The sequence below is a fragment of the Amphiprion ocellaris genome, chromosome 22 (assembly GCF_022539595.1).
Source record: "Amphiprion ocellaris isolate individual 3 ecotype Okinawa chromosome 22, ASM2253959v1, whole genome shotgun sequence".
Classification (NCBI taxonomy): Eukaryota; Metazoa; Chordata; class Actinopteri; family Pomacentridae; genus Amphiprion; species Amphiprion ocellaris.
The window spans coordinates 11,371,101-11,389,864 of record NC_072787.1 but is presented as its reverse complement, the minus strand read 5'-3'; the positions used below and the strand labels follow the sequence as shown (position 1 = coordinate 11,389,864).

The 18,764-nt window shown below is 41.0% G+C and overlaps 2 protein-coding genes across 3 annotated transcripts; one reads left to right on the top strand and one right to left on the bottom strand.

The window, feature by feature from the left end:
- Positions 1-2,321: 2,321 nt before the first annotated feature.
- Positions 2,322-7,129, top strand: LOC111569748 (beta-1,4-galactosyltransferase 1-like). 2 transcript variants are annotated; one of them, XM_055007317.1, is made up of 3 exons: positions 2,322-3,591; positions 4,356-4,452; positions 4,573-7,129. In XM_055007317.1, the coding sequence occupies exons 1-3, from the start codon at positions 3,190-3,192 to the stop codon at positions 5,022-5,024; spliced, it is 951 nt and encodes a 316-aa protein (XP_054863292.1). In that variant the 5' UTR covers positions 2,322-3,189; the 3' UTR covers positions 5,025-7,129. The 2 variants fall into 2 exon arrangements, with proteins under 2 accessions (XP_054863292.1, XP_023127844.1); XM_023272076.3 differs by having other exon boundaries at positions 2,323-3,591; positions 4,356-7,129.
- Positions 7,130-12,515: 5,386 nt separating this feature from the next.
- On the bottom strand, positions 12,516-17,807 carry amer2 (APC membrane recruitment protein 2). The gene has a single exon (XM_055007278.1). The coding sequence runs from the start codon at positions 17,606-17,608 to the stop codon at positions 15,521-15,523; it is 2,088 nt and encodes a 695-aa protein (XP_054863253.1). The 5' UTR covers positions 17,609-17,807; the 3' UTR covers positions 12,516-15,520.
- Positions 17,808-18,764: the final 957 nt, after the last annotated feature.

Sequence of the window (18,764 nt, the reverse complement as noted above, 5' to 3'; positions counted from 1 at the left end):
TGAATGTGAGAGTGATTGTTTGTCTCTGTATGTAGGCCTGCGACAGACTGGCGACCTGTCTAGGGTGTCCCCTGCCTTCACCTGAGTCAGCTGGGATAGACTCCAGCCCCCCCCCCCCCCGCGACCCTAGTGAGGATTAAGCGGTGTATAGATAATGGATGGATGGAGGTAGGTAAGAGCCTTCCATTGGATAATTACTGCAGTGATGAATACGTTTCAGCAGATAATAGCTTATTTAACCCTTTCTGATTCAGTGAGGAGCTTCACATTTCTTAAACAACCATGTCTGAAGACATATCCTGTAGTCATGGAAAGGATATTAATGTGTTTCAGCAGGGTCAAATTATTTGCCTGCATCAACCAAAGAAAACAACTAAGGAGATTTCTGAAACTACTAAAATCGGGTTAAGAACAGTCCAACGCATTATTAAAACCTGAAGGATAGTGGTGAACCATCATCTTCGAGGAACAAATGTGGTCGGTCATGTAGTCTGATGAGTCCAGATTTTCCCTGTTCCAAATTGATAGGAGCATCAGGGTAAGAAGAGAGGTGGATGAGGTGATGCACTCATCATGGCTAGTACTTACCAGCCTGTGGGGGTTAGGGTTATGATCTGGAGTTGGTCAGGTTCAGCAACGTTATGTTCCCAAAGAATGAGGTCAGCTGACTACCTGAAGATACTGAATGATCAGGTCTATCCATCAAGGGAATTTTTCTTCCCTGATGCCATGGGCATATTCCAAGATGACAATGAGTGGTTCAGGGAGCATGAGACATCATTTTCACACATGGATTGGCCTCAACAGAGTCCAGACTTCAGCCCCATTGAGAATCTTTGGGATGTGCTGGAGAAGACTTTGTGCAGTGGCCCGACTCTCCCATCATCAATACAAGATCTAGGTGAAAAATTGTTGTATCTCTGGACAGACATAAATGCTGTGACACTGCAGAAGCTTATCGAAACGATGCCACAGCGAATGAGTGCCTTACTCAAAGCTAAAAGCGGTCCAACAAAATATTAGTGTGCGACTGTTTTTTTTTTTTGGCCACGCAGTGTATATTAAGATCTTACAAGATTATCTCTAGTGGTTTAAATACCTTTACCAATATTCAGTTACTGATCTAAAGAAGACAAAAGTTCAAAATCATTGGTTTTACACCAAATATTATTTTATTAGCTGCACATTGTCCTGATGATTCTGTCTGTGAATCAAAAGCTATGAAGTACAACACAGTAGCTGAAACCAAACAAACAACCTGTAATTCATGACTGTGACCTCAGCAGCTCTCTGAACTTTAATGGAAAAAATGACAAAATGATTGACAAACATAAGCATATGCTCTTTAACAGAAGTTGAGCACACGTTTGCAGCTTTGTAGCTGACCTAAAGACAGTTACTGTTGGCTTTGTCACCGAGTACGAGTCTAACATTTTACTGAAATGAACATCGTCTCTGTTTGTCACGTGGCTCAAACTGGCTGCTTTGTTTTCAGTGGAACGTTTGTGTACTGATGCTACATGAAATCCAAATCCCAATGCTGTTTATGCTGTGTTTATTTAACAAACTTGAAAATAGAACACTATGTGTCCTGTATCACACTTATTTAAGTACTATTAAGATATTAAATAATAAAGATGGGTCTCTACAGTTTATTTGTATGTTTAATGTATATAGTTTTATTTATATTCAATAAATTTTTAACCAATCTGGGAGCATCTTAACACTTGCAAAGTAGGGTATTGGTTTTGTATGGAATGTATAGATTATAAAATAACAAAGAAAAATGTATTTTTAGAAATTTACAACAAATCACATAACTGAAAGGATAATAAACATTCTATTTCTCAGTTCAGTAATGTAAGCAAATACTAAGGAAATGCAGTCATGCCATTCATATTCAAATTTCCTGTTCCATGCTACAAACCACCCTGCAATCCCAGGTGCAGGAAATGTGAAACCTGTAAATGTGTACACAAAACATGTAAGATCTATGGCGCCATGTGTGACCCTACCATTACATTACATTCGTTGTTTTCTTCTTCTGCTTAACATATTCCAGTTTGTTGTGTTCTGATAAATTACACAGCATACAACACACACGACTCACTGTTATATTAATACTTTGTCAAAATGGAGTAGCTGTTCATCTCGAGGTGTATTGTTCCCACTGAAACCAAAGTCAGAGTGGGTGTGATCATTGTTACGAAAACCAGCCCCATTTGTCAACCTTTATGGTTGACCAGTGTCTTCAGTTGTGCTGGCCCTCCCCTCACTGATCTTGTGGTTGGTTAGCCTGCACATAAATCAGAAGTCTGCAGTGTAGGAGAGTTATCAGTGACGTTGTAGGGGGGAAGTTTACTGGAGGTGGAAATACCCTCAGTTTTGTTTCACATAGCAACGGACAGTCTATCACGCTGGCTGAATTGTTTAAAAGGTTTTGCCTTCCTAGGACAAATATCAGAAGAATACAGGCAGCAGACAGAATCATATGGACATCTATGCATTTCATGGAGCAGGCGTGGGCAAGTCTTAGTTCCTGGAACACAAGGATCACACACAATATACACACAAGGATCCTGTTTGAGGACGCCTTTCTTGGCTGACAGCTCCTTCTGGGTTGTTTGGGAACTTCTTAAAGAGTTGGAAGGAAGCTGCCGGTTTGCCAGGTTTGACACGACACCATCTACCACACACCAGTAGAGGGTCTAGTGTGACTACATATTTGAATTACTTTTTATTTGTGGTAATACAATTGTTAGTGTATTATTTTTATTTCATTTTTTAAAATGAATTCTTTAGTATACTAAATAAGCAACTTTCAATTTAATACATGACCTTTTTGCTTAGTCTAAAAGCTCTTGGAAGTCAGATACACAATAAATGAGTTCATACAAGGAACTGAAAGCAGTGTTGTTGACATACTCAGATCCACAGTAATCCACCTTGAACTGAACCTCTCACTACATTCTCACACTGAACATGAAAGAAATGGCACAATAGTGATTAATTATTAACCACAGGTGTGAGGCCCATCCTGATCAGCTGACTTGAACAAAAGAAGCTGTTCAAAGAAAATAAAAAACGATCTGGTGGCTCTTTTGTTGGGAACACCTTTGACTTGCAAAGAGAAATGCAGGCAGCAGAGCTCTGCTGAGTACACAACACTCAACATTGAGGACAGCAAAAATGATGAGAAAACTCTTCAACTTCCTGGCAGCTTTTCTTCTCCTCAGTCTGGCGTCTTTTGCTGGGGTTTTACTCTACAGCAAAGACAGCTTGTTGACTTTTTTAACAAGGCCATATCCTGTGGCAAATGGAAACTACACATTTTCCTGGAGGATTAAAGATGTTCAGCAACTGTGGGTAAAGGGGTCTGAAGACCCAAAAGTCAGCCAAGAAATGACACATATAGCGGCCCCTACGAACAAGACTTTGGGACCCTGTACTGACCCCCCTCCAAAGCTTGTGGGACCTCTCCAAGTGGAGTTTAACTTTAAACTGACTTTGGAAGAAGTGAGAAAGGAGATCAGTCGTCCTCTCCGGGAGGGAGGAAGGTACAAGCCGCCAGACTGTATCGCAATACAGAAGGTAGGTGAAGGAGTGGAGAAGCAAATGAATTTATTTTTAAAAAGCAGTGAAAATAATGATGAAAAAAACAACTGCTTGATTTGGAAGTGTTTACTATTATTTATGATCCTTGGAATTTATTTTATCCCAACTAAAAGTATTTAATTTATATAGTGTAATATGTAAAAACTTTGATAGTTAAATCAGCAACAGTTTGTATTTTACATTTTAAATGTAGTATGGACTAAACTGTGTGATGGCTGGAAAAAGTTATATCGACGTTAGTAGGTTCTTTGGACATTTATCATTCAGTTTTATGTGTGGAAGTCCATGTTTAATTGAATTTTATTTTTGGTACTTTGCTTCTATCTTCTTTTTCTCTTAAAATTTCAACAAGTACAAATAATAAAACTTTTTTTTAAGTAAAAACAGACAATACTACAGCCACTGACAATTTTCAAATTTTATGTCACTAAGTATCAAGGTAAATACAACTTAAACGTTTATTTACACATTTATTTTGTCCTTTTGAAAGTAAAGCAAAGGTTTTATTTTTCCTTTTAATTTAAAATTCTCCACTGACAACATCAACATTCACAACATTCTACAATAAACTGAATCTGAATTGATTCTATTTGATTTGATCAGTTATTAAATAGACTCAAAACACTCAGTTTGGGCTGAAGAGGGTGAAAATATTTTACACACTGTCATGCATTTGTTTTACTTAAAAACGACAAAAAGACATTCATTGAACCAAACTTCTTTCATTTTCTTTTGATTAGGTGGCAATCATCATCCCATTCCGAAATCGGCATGAGCACCTGAAACACTGGCTGTATTATCTCCATCCTATATTGATGAGGCAGCAGCTGGACTATGGTGTGTATGTCATCAACCAGGATGGAGATGGAGTGTTCAACCGGGCTAAACTGATGAATGCAGGATATCTTGAAGCCCTGAAGCAATATGATTATGACTGCTTTGTCTTTTCTGACGTAGACCTGGTTCCCCTAGATGACCGCAACATCTACAAATGTTTTGACAATCCCAGACACTTGGCTGTGGCTATGGACAAATTTAACTTCCGCTTACCCTACAAAACCTACTTTGGTGGGGTGTCTTCACTTTTCAAGGATCAGTACTTGAAAATTAATGGCTTCCCTAACACTTACTGGGGCTGGGGTGGTGAGGATGATGATATCTATAAGCGAATCGTCTTCCGTGGGATGTCCATTTCTCGGCCTGACTCTGAAACTGGAAGGTACAAGATGATCAAACATAACAGAGACTTGCACAATGAGGCCAATCCAAAGAATCCTGACAAACTGAGACACACCCAGAGGACCATGGATGAAGACGGGATTAATTCCCTGAAATACACAGTCAAGGAGATTGTGAAAGATGCATTGTACACTTTTATCACTGTGGATATTCAGGCTCCAGCAAGCTAAACCAGGCTGCAACCTGTGGATCCTGGATTGTTGCTCATTATTGATTTATTGGTGTTTCAGTCTCAGAAGTTAAATAAGTGGGTGGTACTACATGATTCTTCTGGGTGTTTCTCTGTTTTTAAGATCTCAGCGAATCTGCTAGGTGGGCCTTTTATTAACAAAGGACAGTTGTGTGTGTTTATGTAAGGTTTTGTATGGAAACCTTGTCTACATGTGTCTGTCTGTCTGAGGTTTATTTTACATCGATTTGCTTTATCACAATCTTTAAATGACAATCATTGTTGTCTAGATGTGAAATATTATGCATCCACAGCATTTTTCTCACATTTCTGACTAAAGTGAGAGAGAAAATGTTTAAAACTACATTTGGCAATAAATGAATATGACAGAGAAACAACAGACTTGGTACTTAGTATGGTACTTGAATATATTTTTGATGTACTTTGAGGTAGTTAGAGATAAAATACAAAAACAACAGTAATTTTACATTTTTTTTGCCATCTGACATCCTAAAAGAAAGCAGCATATAGTCAGGCAGATGGTTCAGATATCTGAGATATCTATAAATTGTTATGACAGCTCCACCAACACTTGGAAGAATATAGCATAGGTTAATGTTCAAGTAACTGATTATGATGTGATAGCAGAAGTACTCAGGTCTGCCACTTTAAGGAGGGACAACACTCCAGAATCTATGGCTGGTAAATGATCTACACAGGTTGATGCAAAAGATGAATATTTCTGTCTGAGATCTGACGATTACTGATCGAGGTCAAAGTCTATCTTGAAACCAGTCCCTGTGAATAAATAGTTTATGAGGTGGTGAAGGGATTTTATATCTTGATTGGCACTTACCTATCTAATTATTAATTTGCATAATTTAGTTCTATTGATTCATATTGGATGTCTGACAGAAATGCAACAACATCTTTTATGTTTTTGTTGTTGCTGTTATTGTAGGTGTTATAGTTAATATGGGTCGCACAGGAAAGGCACTATGACAATGAGAAACCTGTTATTATTTTTTTGGCTTTATTAGATAGGTTTAGTTGAGAAGCAGACAGGAAAGTAGGGAGAAGAATGGGGGGAAGACCTGCAGCAAAGGACCGTGAGCTGGAATCCAGCCCAGGCCGCTGCATCAGAGACGGTTGTAGCCCTTGATCAAAGGTCACCTGCTCAACCAGTTGAGCTATCTGGGCACCCCACCTGTTATTAAATTTGTTGTTGAAAATTGTTTTTACTGTTGTTTTCACTACTTTTAACTATAACGGTTTAAGGATGGCAATGGGATGATTATTATTGTGGCAGTAATGCAGTGGTTTATGTATGTTTCTTTTTGATGGAAGGGTTTGATATTTATTCATAGTCTTTGCAATGCAAACGTAGCATTCTGCACGTAACCCACATATGTGATGATGTCTTGTGTTCAGTAACATTTTTTTTAATGTATTTAAACAATTGAAAAGAATTGTACTGAAATGTGTTTCTTCTATGGTCCAGCACTGAGCTTGGTCATGAACATCAAAACTAAACAAAATATAAGCACATTGTGAATGAGACACAATCTACATTAAGTATAATTGTTCAGTGGATTCAAGATGCAAGCTACAATATTAACAAACATTATTTACCATCTGATCAGCTGATATACTGTACTTGTCTTCTTTACTCATTCCCATTTTTAATACCGTGGAAATTGTTCCGGGAGTCAGTTACAATTTGTTCTTCACTGAGTTGCTTTACATTCTATAAGGTTTGTGTAAAGTTTCCATTGTAATTGTCTTGGATCATATCAGGTAACTTGACCTGTCACTTATGTCACAAAAGGGAAGAACAGTGTCAGATTTCCTCACAGTTTGCTCGCAGCAAAAATCCTGTAATTCTTTTTTTGTCTTTTCCTAAAATGATCAGACTTTGATCTCTGACTGAGATCTCTTGATCTCAGACTATCTACTAGTTATTCTGAATTGCTATAGACTGAAATTTACCTAAATGCCAAAGTGTCTCTATTATGTCTGACCTGTCTTGGCCAGGTGTCCCTTGGAAAATAAATTTTTAATCTCAAGGAACTTCCTGGTAAAATAAAGGTTAAAAAAATTTTAAAATTCTGACCTGTTCAGATCTTCATTTCCAATCATCATAACTTTTTGACGGTGTCTATATATTTAAACAAGAAAAGCACTAGGAGAGCCCAGTAAGCCAAGGCTGCTCAGTCGTATCATTTCCGACAGCTAAAATCTTGAAAAAATTTGTGGCAGAAATCACGGAACCACAGAATGTGACCATTTAATATAGATGTGCCCACAAACAAAATGACCTTGCGCTGAGCACAGGCGAGTGTTATGCATGTGTACATTATGTACAGATACCGAACTGCGTGACCTAAATATGTGGCAGGTGGTGGGAACTGATGGGACTCGGAAACACTCCCACAATTTAATCAATTGTTCCTTGTATCATTTTCGACGGACAAGTCCTGCTAAGTTCACAGTGGTGGATTTGTAGTAGGTTCGCTATCATGTGATCGTCAGCAGGCAGCTGATGTAGTGTTCACTTGTGTTCAGTCACCGCTATTTCCAATGATACAAAAATCTTTAACAAATCCGTGGATCCAGACTATAAGCCACATCGCTGCCAAAATCTAATCACTTGGTCCTTGTGTCATTTCTGACCTTTCCTGAAAATTTCATCCAAATCCATTAGTCCATTTTTGAGTAATGTTGCGAACAGACAGACACACAGAGTTTTTTGATTGGACGTCTATAAGCCAATCATTATCTACAGTGCATTACAGTAAAGCTGCAACTCGTTTGTCAGTAAGCGTGGATGACAATGACAGGAATCTATTTATTCTGTTCTCACATTATGTTCAAGGACATAATTTGCGCTTAAACTGTGTTTAAAGTAAATATGAGACATTATATGGCTTATATATGTCAAGTTATCATATGAATGAAGGATTTTTGTGGGAAAAAATGTGTTGAAATGGAGAGGGGATCTGAATGTCACTGGAAGAGAAATAGGGGACTGAATTGTGTTTTAATTTATTCTGACTGTTCTAATTTAATTTTGTGATGACACAATTAGCTTATAATGGTCTTATTGATCTTGTACAGTGAATACTCACCTCAAAAATAATGCAAAAATATATATGCAATGTGTCATGTAACCTCACTTTATTCATTGCTATTTTAAATAAATAAACTCATATTTTTATTGAAAAAAGTTTCATAATACTATTTATTGCCTCCTTTGGGGTGTTTTTTTTCATGTACATGGACAGAAAAAAATTAATATATTATATTATGGAGTGATAATATTGCATGTGTGCATTTAGAATAGAAATCTGTGTGTGTGTGTGTGTGTGTGTGTGTTTGTGTGTGCGTGTTTGCGCATGTGTGCGTGTGTGTGTGTGTGTGTTTTGGTTTGGTAATTAAAATTTTGAAAATCAATTTTAAAGAGATTAAAAATATTCATCATGTCCACCACAAAGAAATGAAACTTTTGCTCAGTTTCCCTCATTCTGAAATATTCGGCTCTTCTCCCTTGGGGTTCTAGGGGGCTGGACTGACCTGAGTACTTTCTTCAAAAACCCTTTTAGAATCTGCAGATTGTCTTTCTTGTTTTGTTTACCTCCTTCCTCCCCAGATGCGGGGTATCTTCTGGTAACAGGTATAGCTAGAAGCCTAAGGGGTCAGAGAAATATGACCTGGCAGTTCAGTCGAGCAGAAGACACTTTAGAAAGACTATTCAGTGGCGCTCTGCCCAAAATACTCACCACACTCAAAAACAGCTATACATATGTAGTGTGCCCCCTAGCCTGCCCAACCTCCTCATGAATTTTTCAGCATTGTTGCTCTAGTAAATGAGTGGTGACACAATATACTTTGCAGGCAGGACCAACCCATGTTAACGTTGAATTCATTATGTGAGACTGATTGAAAATCACGAAGATAAACTTATATTTCAGCACAAATTCAGTTTTTGTTAATTCAACATTTAGCACTAATTTCAAGGCATTTTACTCTGTCTAAGACCACTTTGTCCGATTTTAGATCATACAATTCTCATCACTCATCTTGTGATTCATAATTCAGTTTAGTCTGCTTCCTTGGAATCTAATCAAATATGTAATTCCTGTAGTTTTATTATTTCAATTAGCTATCAAGCTATTTCAGCTTCACTTAGTATAACACTGTACTATGTGGTCCTCACTGTATGCCAAACAGACACACCCACTGACAGTCAAAAGCTTGGATGGTGATGAATTATTGACAAGTGGGAGGATTACACAATACTGTCCTGAGAGGAACTGTGGCACATGTGAGAGAGTTTGACAAATGAAGCATGATAGAGGAGGAAGCAACACAAATGGAGAGAGGAAAAATAGTGTGTGGGGGGGGTTGCTTTCCCATGAGGTTGCAGAGGTGAAACCCAGGCGCGATGTGCTTAGAGGATGTGTGGTAAAGGTCAAAAGAATGACATCGCAATCATTGCTTTTCTGTTTTCCTAATCATTTCTGTTGGTTTATTAAGGGATGTGTATATCAACATGTAGGTTAGTGTGCATGTGTGTGTGTGTGTGTGTGTGTGTGTGTGTGTGTGTGTGTGTTTATGTGTGTGTGTATTTGCATAAATGTTTTACTGCACCAGTTCAACTCCAATCATGTCTCTCACACACTGTGTCAGCAACCCCCCATCCTCCTCCTCCTCCCCCCCAAACAGTCTCCCATCCACCTCCCTGCCCAGCCCCCTCTTTTCATTGGTTGACCTAGTGGAGTTACTATGGGAACGACTGTAGAGAGGCTGCCATGCAGAATGTGGGGTACAGCTTTTGAATGGTGCTCCATCACTCACACAAACACATGCATTTATCAAGGTCAGGAAACACCACCTAGCATCAAGGCAATATTTTTGGGAGTAAATATCAGCATGATGTTCACGTTTCTCTTTCTGTGAAATCGTTTTTTTTCTCACCAACACCTGTTTAATTCATTTTACTTCAATTGGCCCTTCTAAAAAGCCAAAAAATATATAAATCTGTCCCAGTTTCCAATATTGCTTAATTCAACTTGTAGTGGCGTTACAAATATAGACAGCAAAATTGTGTGCCGATTAACAAGTGCATTGATAAAATATTACAAATTAACTACGTCTGAGCACATGCTACCCTCCAACAGTGAAACGTAACTAAATATATTTATTATTGTATTCAATACAAATTTGAGGCACTTTATTTGACTATACACTCTACACTACATCTCAACGGGAAACATTGTACTTTCGACTTCACTATATATGTAGGAAAGCTTTAGGTACTTTACAAATTAAGATTTTTGCACACAAAACATATGAAGAACTTATAATGACTAGTGATAGTCATTTGACAAGAAGTTATTTAGAGCATTTCTTGCAATGTTCAGAATTATATTTATGAAGCAAACAGTCAATTCATACAGAAAATAATCTGCAGATTACTCCATAATGAATGTAATCGTTAGCTGCAGTAGGTTTCAAAATAGTTAAAAATGAGCTTCACCTCACACCAGTTACAATAAAATACTGCTATTATATGAATGCACAAGCAATAATAATCAAATTTAAGTACATTTTCCTCATTAGACTCCCATTCTTATGCTGATGTAACATTTTCAATCAAGACTTTTACTTTTAACAGAGTACTTTCACAGAGTGGTATTCCACCGATCAACCATAACAATAAAACTACCTCCCCAGTATAGAGTAGGTCCCTTTCATGCCACAAAAACAGCTCTGACCCATCGTAGCATTGACATGGGACCTCTGGAGGAGTCCTGTGGTGTCTTGCATGTTGTCAAGTGCTTTGGGTCCTGTGGGTTGCAGGGCCTCTGTGGATCAGGCTTGTTCCAGAGCATCACACAATGCTTGATTGGATTCGGGTTGGAGGTCCAGTTAACACCTTGATCTCTGGGTCATGTTCCTTGAGCCATTCCTGACCAGTTTTTCACCCATTTTCCCACTCAGGGATGTTACTGCTGTCAGGAAGTGCTTGACTGGATGTTGAGGTAGATGGTATATATCAAAGTTACATTCATGTTAAAGTTTCCCAGCAAAATATTGCCTTGTAAAGATTTGATCTGTGTTATCCACTTCACCTGTCAGCGGTTTTAATGTTGGGGCTGATTGGCGTGGTTTTAGTCATGTAAAGAATGTAAAAAACTTCCAGCACTGTTCAAGTAAGAAAAGGCACATTCATAGCCTTAAAAATAAACTTAGAAGAAAGTACATTTAGGAGTTTTGCCGTTACGGTCTTTATGTTTTCTAGGTACTGTAAGCAACTGACTGATCAACTTTGCTGTGTCTGTCAGTACTGAGTCATCTTGCCAATCAAAAGACACATCTCTGCTTGCACCACTCTTAAACAAATCAATAACTATTATCCCATTTTCCACTTGTCGCTGCTGTTCATCAAAAGTTACAAGAAGCTAAATGAAAGCTTCATTTAACTGAAGCCAGACAAATCCTTACTCATGCTCACAAGAAATCTCATTCTCCCACGTTCACTTTGCATTTCACCATAACTTCATCCCTTGTTCTCTCCTTCACTGGTTCATATAAGAAGTTTGTTGTTCAACACAAGCTAAATGCTCCCTGTTGTGCTCTTATACCAGATTTATGCACCAAAACAAACACACACATACAGGCTCAAACATGGCTCACACTGAGGACAGGCGTCCACATCCAGCACCCAAGCAGCAGATTAATGATGAGATCAGCTGACATAGACGCACACGCACCAGCGTGCACCATCCTCCCCGTCAACATCCCCATCTTTGATGTGGTGGGCTGGTACGAGTGAGTGTTATGGTCTTACGTAAGGCTTTTACATAAACCTCAGCGTGCAGAAACAGAGAGAGCTGGATGGAGAGGGAGGGGGGGATTGCTGCACCATTACAAAGGGGATTCGCACTGCACCAAATCCTCCTCCCACTACACATGCATACGCATCCACACCACCAACATATAAGCTTTTTCGAGCAACATGTATCTTTCTTCAAACAATGAAATCATCCCTTTCATCAATTTTCAGGACACTTAAAAAAATCATACACACAGGTTCCCGGTTCCCTATGCACATGCATCAGCTGCCTATTTTTTGTCATCATCATGGCTGCCTCTCCCTCTCTTTGTGCATCTTTCCCCACTGGAGACCAACAGCAGACAATGACACATCCACCAGGCTTTCATCGCAGCAGTCAATAAAAAGTATTGATAGCCTGTTACTCCCAAGCCAAGCTGACCCCGATCCGAGTGCAAACCACAACAAAAATGCCCAACAACAATACCATCTCTCACCCGATGTGTTCCTAAGGGATTTAAGCCACCAGGATATGGAAGTGAATTGGCAAAGAAGGGGAGGAAAGATCCATCTTATTTAGCTCTAATTATAAAACTCCACCATGTGTGTTCGTTCTTGTGTAAATGTTGTTACAAAGAGTCGGGAGTTCATCTATCAGCGCAAATACAGTTTTATTCATTAAAAATGAATAGTGGAAAGATTTCACACTGTAAAACAGACACACTGTAACAAAAAAAAGGGAAACATAAAACATAATGGGCTCTTCTTTGCAGCAAATGATCATTGGAAGGCCCACATTTATAATGAAACAGAAAAAGAGAAGAACCAGTCAGCAAAAAATAAGGAACTGAATCTGGGGACAATATTTTGGCCTCAGGGGTATGTACGTATACGCCAGTGCAATGGATCAACTTTCATTTTCACCATGTCAGACCTGGAAGAGGTGGAGGAACAGGGAAATTCTAGTAACACAAACTTTGTTATGAGGAACAGAGTGACATCAACAGAAAGGAATGCCCTATTAGAGCAAAACCAGTGAAACATATGACACATAATGATCAGTCGTCCTGTTCATACTTGCGTGCTCTTGGTTAATTGTAGCATTAACATAATTTCATTGGCAGCAGCGTGGTTTCCCATTTATGAGGCAAAATTAGCTTTTTTGAACTCTTCAGGCAAATAATTTGGTCAACAATCTACACTCACGACAACTGTTTTGTATGATTTTTTTTTACTAGAAATACTTTGGAGATGTACATTGTTGCCATGTGCACCACCCCAAAACACAACATAATGTCATCATCTTTTTTCATTAAATCACTCATTTGTCAATCAGCGCTCAAGAGAAGGGAAATGTGATTGTAGATTAAATTAAAAGAGCAAAGGGCACAACATAGGCAGAGAAAACATGAACCAAGGTGAGTATTCTCTGCTCCCCAAGTGACCTTCAGTCTGCCCTCTTTATGTGCCTAGAAACGTTCCTACTGCAGACCTGGAATCAAGTTACTCCATGGTCTGCCTATGCTACACCATCAGGGGCCTGAAAAGATATCTGAACCTGGAGCAATGCTGTGGATCAATCATTACATTCTAAATGAGATTGAAAGCTATCATGAGCAAGAATGACCCTCAAGTGCCACTGGTGCCCTGGTGGTTAGGATTAGGCAAAACTTGCATCATCGTCAATGTCTTTTCCTCTGAAAATCCCTATAACTTGTCTCATTGAATCACTAACAAAGGCCTTATAAGACTGCAATACACCCCCTCATTTTTAAAACAAGTGGCGCTTTTTGCAAGGCTACACGCACTGTGTAGTAGTTTGTCTTCATTTTTCGAAGCATGGGGGATTTAGAAAACAGCAAAATCCACCATTTGCCTTGCCCCTACAAAACAGGGGCAAAGAGGAAAACAAACAAATACAAGAAAATATATATCGACCAGTGATCTATAACAATGTCAAGCTACATTCAGATTCACACACAGCTGTGGTGGTTCCTGGAATTAAGTCATACAATGTTTATTAATACAACAGCCAGAAGAAGAAGGGTGAAGGTCTCTGAACTGACTTAGAATCAGTTTCCAAACTTTGCTTTGTAGTATGTTTTGACTCTCTGAAACTGGCTGACACACAGAAAGCCTCTTTGTTATCCATTCACTTCAACCTGTACAGTGGCCATGCTAGTAGAGAAGAGAGAAAAGAAAGCAGTGAAAAGAAGCTGGTGCAATCACAGTTTAAGATCCGTGCAGAATGATTTAGGAAAGAGTAGCCTATAAAAACAGTATGAAATCCAGTGAAGAAAAAAGTACTGACTAGAAAACAATGTGTTTGTGCATGTGTCCTTTGAGAGGAAAGTTATCCAGTATAGCTACAAAGACAGTGCCAAAGGTTGAACAGTGTGCAGATATAAGATCCTTCAGCATTAGATGATGTTCCCTGACCTTTGTGCCTCGGGTGTGTGGCACTGCATGCAGAGAACAAGAGAGACTGTGTGTGCAAGTATGATTTTGTATGTGTGTTTGTGCTGAGTGTCTGTCTATGAGTAATGAAGCATCAGTGCAAGGGTCCCTCCAGGTAAAGTATTGCGATAGTTTTGCAGGTTTCCATTGGAAATGAAAAAAAAATTGTAAATCCCAGAGACTGACATCCTATGAATGTACTTCCTGTGATGCACTAGGGTATATAAGTGAGGTCCAAATGCAACCGGCTGAAGCCAAACTTAGTCCATCCATAATAAAAAATTAAACAGTCAAAAACAGAGGATGTGTCCCCCTCCAGAAACATGAGCTGTGTGGCCTTCTGTTTGTTACTGCAAAGCAGGTAAGTAATAAAAATGGTTCAGATCTCAGTGTCCCTTTGTATCTTTGCACATCCAGTTTAATAATAGCGTGTGATCAGAAGACCATCTTCAAAAAGTGACTAATACGAACAACAGCCAAACAAAAAAATTGTAGGTTATTAAAGGCTGTGTATATTGTTGAGTCTGTTTCAGATTAACAGAAGCTATAAAATCAAGAATATGTGTTTTTTAAAAACTTTGGCTCTAAAATCAGAGGATTAGGAGGTAATTTGTTAGGGATTAGACAGAATGACAAAATAATAATAATAATAATAATAATAATAATAATAATAATAATAATAATAATAATAATAATAATAATAATAATAACAATAATAACCTTTGATTAGATTAGGTCCAGCAAATTGAGTTATGCCAAGAGGAATTCCATAAGAAAAATGTGAAAGATAAAAAAGGTGCTCTGCTTTTTGTTTTCAGTCAAAGTGGCTTTTAAACTGTCAGCAGGTCAGGAGCTTTTCCAAGAACTTACAAGGCCAGTGTGTCTTTTGCGAGTCCATGGATTGTCAATAGTCAACTTCAAAAGTTCCAGCGAGAGCTGTGAAATGTTAACCCAGCTTTTTGGAGTCTCCTTGTGACTTTCTCAAGTGAACAAAACCCCTTATTCTAGTGTAGTCCGTCATAAGCCAAAAAAACCGAAGGAATGAGAGCTTTTAAGATTTGAAAGGAATTTATAGGCTGTTAACTCTGCAGCTCAACATTTTTCTTGGTCTGGGAAAACTTTTGGCTTTGCATAAACAGCACTCTAGTAATGTGCACCCAAGTCCAAAAGTTAGCATGAGAGAATCACCTGTTTGACAGAAACTACTTCTTGTGGGAAGCTCCTCTGGTTGTGCTGCCAGGTTTGTTTCCAGAGCGACGGACAGGTACCTTGGATACAGGGATTCTGGTGCGAGCTGGGGGAGGGACTTGGTTCTTTGGCTGAGGGGATTCAGCTTCTAGAACAGACGACAGGGCTGACTGGCTTACGGAATGAGGAGGTGGGGTTTGTTGTTTGTTGCTTACAGGGATCTTGGACTCTCGAGGAAGGCTGGCGCTGCCTTTCATTGATCGGAAGGAGGAAGAAGAGGAGGAGGAAGGGGGAGTTGTTTGGGAGGTGGGGCTCATTTTGTATTCAGTAGATGGAGAGGGAGTACTGTTTAGATCTTCATCTTCCCCCTGATCCTCTCCTTCCTCCTCGGGATCATTGTAGAGGTCATACAGGTGGTCTCCAGAGCAGCTGTCCCTTGATAGGGCCATCTGTTGGTTCCTCTGCAGCCCGCTCTCGTCTGGTGTTGCTGTAGGTGTTGCTGAGGGTGTGTCCCAGTAGCCCTCATCACTAAGGGGCTCTTTCTCACCAGGTGATGTTGGATGACGGCCATGTGAGTGAGGGAGAGGGGGCTTAGCTGCCCTGCTTCCTGCTCCCCCAACTATTGGAATCTTACTCAGTCCTAATGCCTTTACCTGGGGCACCTTTCTGTCTGTGCTCCGGGAGGCTGAGGGAAGGTGACAGCTAGCGGGGTTGGTACGAGGGGGATAAGTGGAAGTGGGGGTAGTAGATGAAGGCTGATGCGATCGGGGCAGTGCAGGGGAGTTGTCTCCTGTAGAAGGCAGCATGTGCCAGAGCCCCTGCATGTCAGCGTCATCCACACCTTCTGGGCTTGCCATTTCTTCCCCTCCACCCATGTAGGCCACCACACCACTACCTGCTGGGTGCTGCTGTGGTGGAGGAGGCGCCCGGGTGCGGGCCGGGAGGGAGGCAGATGCTGAGCTTGGGGAGACAGAGAACATGGGCTGGGTCAGCTGAGAAGGTACAGAGGGTTTAGATGGGGAGCCCCGACACGCGGCACTGGTGATACCAACTGCTCTCCCACTGCTGGCTCCCACACTCCCCCCTCCTCCCCCACTGCTGCTGCTGCTGGTGCCACTGCCCCCATTACCCACTGGCCCCTCCTCGTCTGCATCAGCAATAATGTCTCCACAGCCCGTCAGAGAATCGAAGCTCTTGAGGGACGTGACATCAGTGAAGAGGAGAGAGCAGAGTCGGTCCACCGAAGGCTCTGAAGGTGGGTCGCCCGTGCTGCAGTGATCCAATGGGGGTGTAGCAAGGGAGGGGGTGAGGCTGGAAATTGACGCTTTGGCTTTTTGGATGGGTGGGCGCAGTGGCGAGTCAGTAGGTATGTAAGGAAAGGGGGAGTCTGGCTCACCAGATGGCCCTGGCATGGCAACACAGTGTGGGGGTGTTATGGTAACACTAGTAGTGGGAGTCTCTGCTGCTTGGAGGTTGTGTCCTGCTTCTGCTTGCCCACAGTCCTCCTGGTGATGATGCGGAGGTGGTTCAAGGGTGAGAGTAATATCCTTCACCTTTTCAGAGTCAGCGGTATCTCCATCCTTCTCCTTCTTACCTTCCACCTCTTCTCCATCTCCCTCGTTAGTTTTTTCTTTACGTCTCCACCGCATGCTGCTAAAAAAGCCCTTAAGGCCCCTCCCTCTTCTGACAAGCCCCGCCCCTCCATTTTCACTTGACCTAAAACTCCCACGTCGGAGAAGAGAGAAGAAACTCAGCGATTTGCTGAGAGACCTCACAGGTCCCGCCTCCAGGCTGGCAAGTCCGTCACCTCTCTGTCCATCAGCATCGTTGTTGGAGCTCGTTAGTCCATCGTGGGTTTTGCTCCTCACAAGCTCCACCGATGCTGCTGAGCTGTTCCCATTCAAAGAATTCCCATTGTCAGAATTCCCGTTGTTTCCACTGTTGGTAGCCCCTTTGTTCCTGAAGGAAAAGAAGCTTGCCATCCCAGAGCCAGTGCGTCGCTTCCCAAAGAGTTTGAAGGCAGCTTTGTTGATCTTCCCTGTAGGCTGGGGGTCACACTGAGGGGCCACAGGAGGCTCCACACACTCCGACTGCACCTCCATTATCTAGCACTCTATCGCTCCCACTCTGTCGTCTCTCCCTCGAGCTCTCTAGCTGCTTCTCTCGCCTCTCTCCTTCTGGCCACACATGCACTCACCCTTTCTCTCTGTTTCCCTCTCTCTCTCTTCCTCTCTCTCCCTCCACCCTGCTGTCTGGTGCTCTTTCACTCCCGCTCTGACTTGCTCTAACGCCTGCCTGCTGGTTTTCTCTGTCTGCATCCCTCCCTCCCCTCCCCTCCCCTCCCTCCCTCCCCTCCCCTCCCTCCCTCCCCTCCCCTCCCTCTCCTCCCTCTCTTTCTTTCTCTCTCTCTTTCTCACACAAGCACACACATGCATGCTGGGTGCTGCTCCTCACTGTATCCATGGCAACTGGGTGGGCTAAGCAGCTTTCGTCAACGTTGGCGGGGCGCCAGTGTCTGTCCTCCACTCCCTCCCCCATCCTCTTCCTCCTCTCTTCCTCCACCTTGCTTGTCACTGATACACTGTCCTCTCTTTTATTTAAACTGTTCATTATTTCACAATCCTGCAATTCACTGCCTCCATCCTTGCATGTGTGCATTTGTGCTGCACATGTTCCAGAGTGTCTGGAAAGCATGTCAACACGCACACACACCCACCAATGCATTATGACGGATTAGACATGAGTTCAATGTGTTTATGTGAGCTCTTTCTCAATGGGTCATGAGACGGGGTGTAATGGCTAATTATAAAGACTGCTTGCATACTTGTTTGGATTTGATCTTTTTACATGTCTGGAGAACATGAGCCATGGATGTGGGGAAAATGTAACAAGTGAAGGCAAACTGTCGAACAATATAACTTTTGCATATGAACATTTTTTAAAGGATATGTTTTACTGTATCCTCTTGTGAGGTAGGTCATGTCAAAGCTTTGAGCAAAGAGTAGCTTGGCATTACAAATTTATTACTGCTCTGCTTATTAATATATTTGAGCGTGAGTGAGGAGTAGATGAAAATAAGCGTATCAGAAGCCTGAATTAGGGGACTCAAATGCGCAACCTGCTGATCAACAGTATGAGTGGGCTTAAGCTGGGATATGGATTTAGTAAAAAATATTTCAGTGCTGTCTCACACACACACACACACACACACACACAAACACACACACACACACACACACACACACACACAGCATACCC

Excerpts from the sequence above, each read along its gene's own strand:
- LOC111569748 (XM_023272076.3), top strand. The coding sequence starts at position 3,190 with ATGATGAGAAAACTCTTCAACTTCCTGGCAGCTTTTCTTCTCCTCAGT. Across the intron at positions 3,592-4,355 it reads ACTGTATCGCAATACAGAAG|GTGGCAATCATCATCCCATT; the intron begins GTAGGTGAAGGA and ends TCTTTTGATTAG.
- amer2 (XM_055007278.1), bottom strand. The coding sequence starts at position 17,608 with ATGGAGGTGCAGTCGGAGTGTGTGGAGCCTCCTGTGGCCCCTCAGTGT.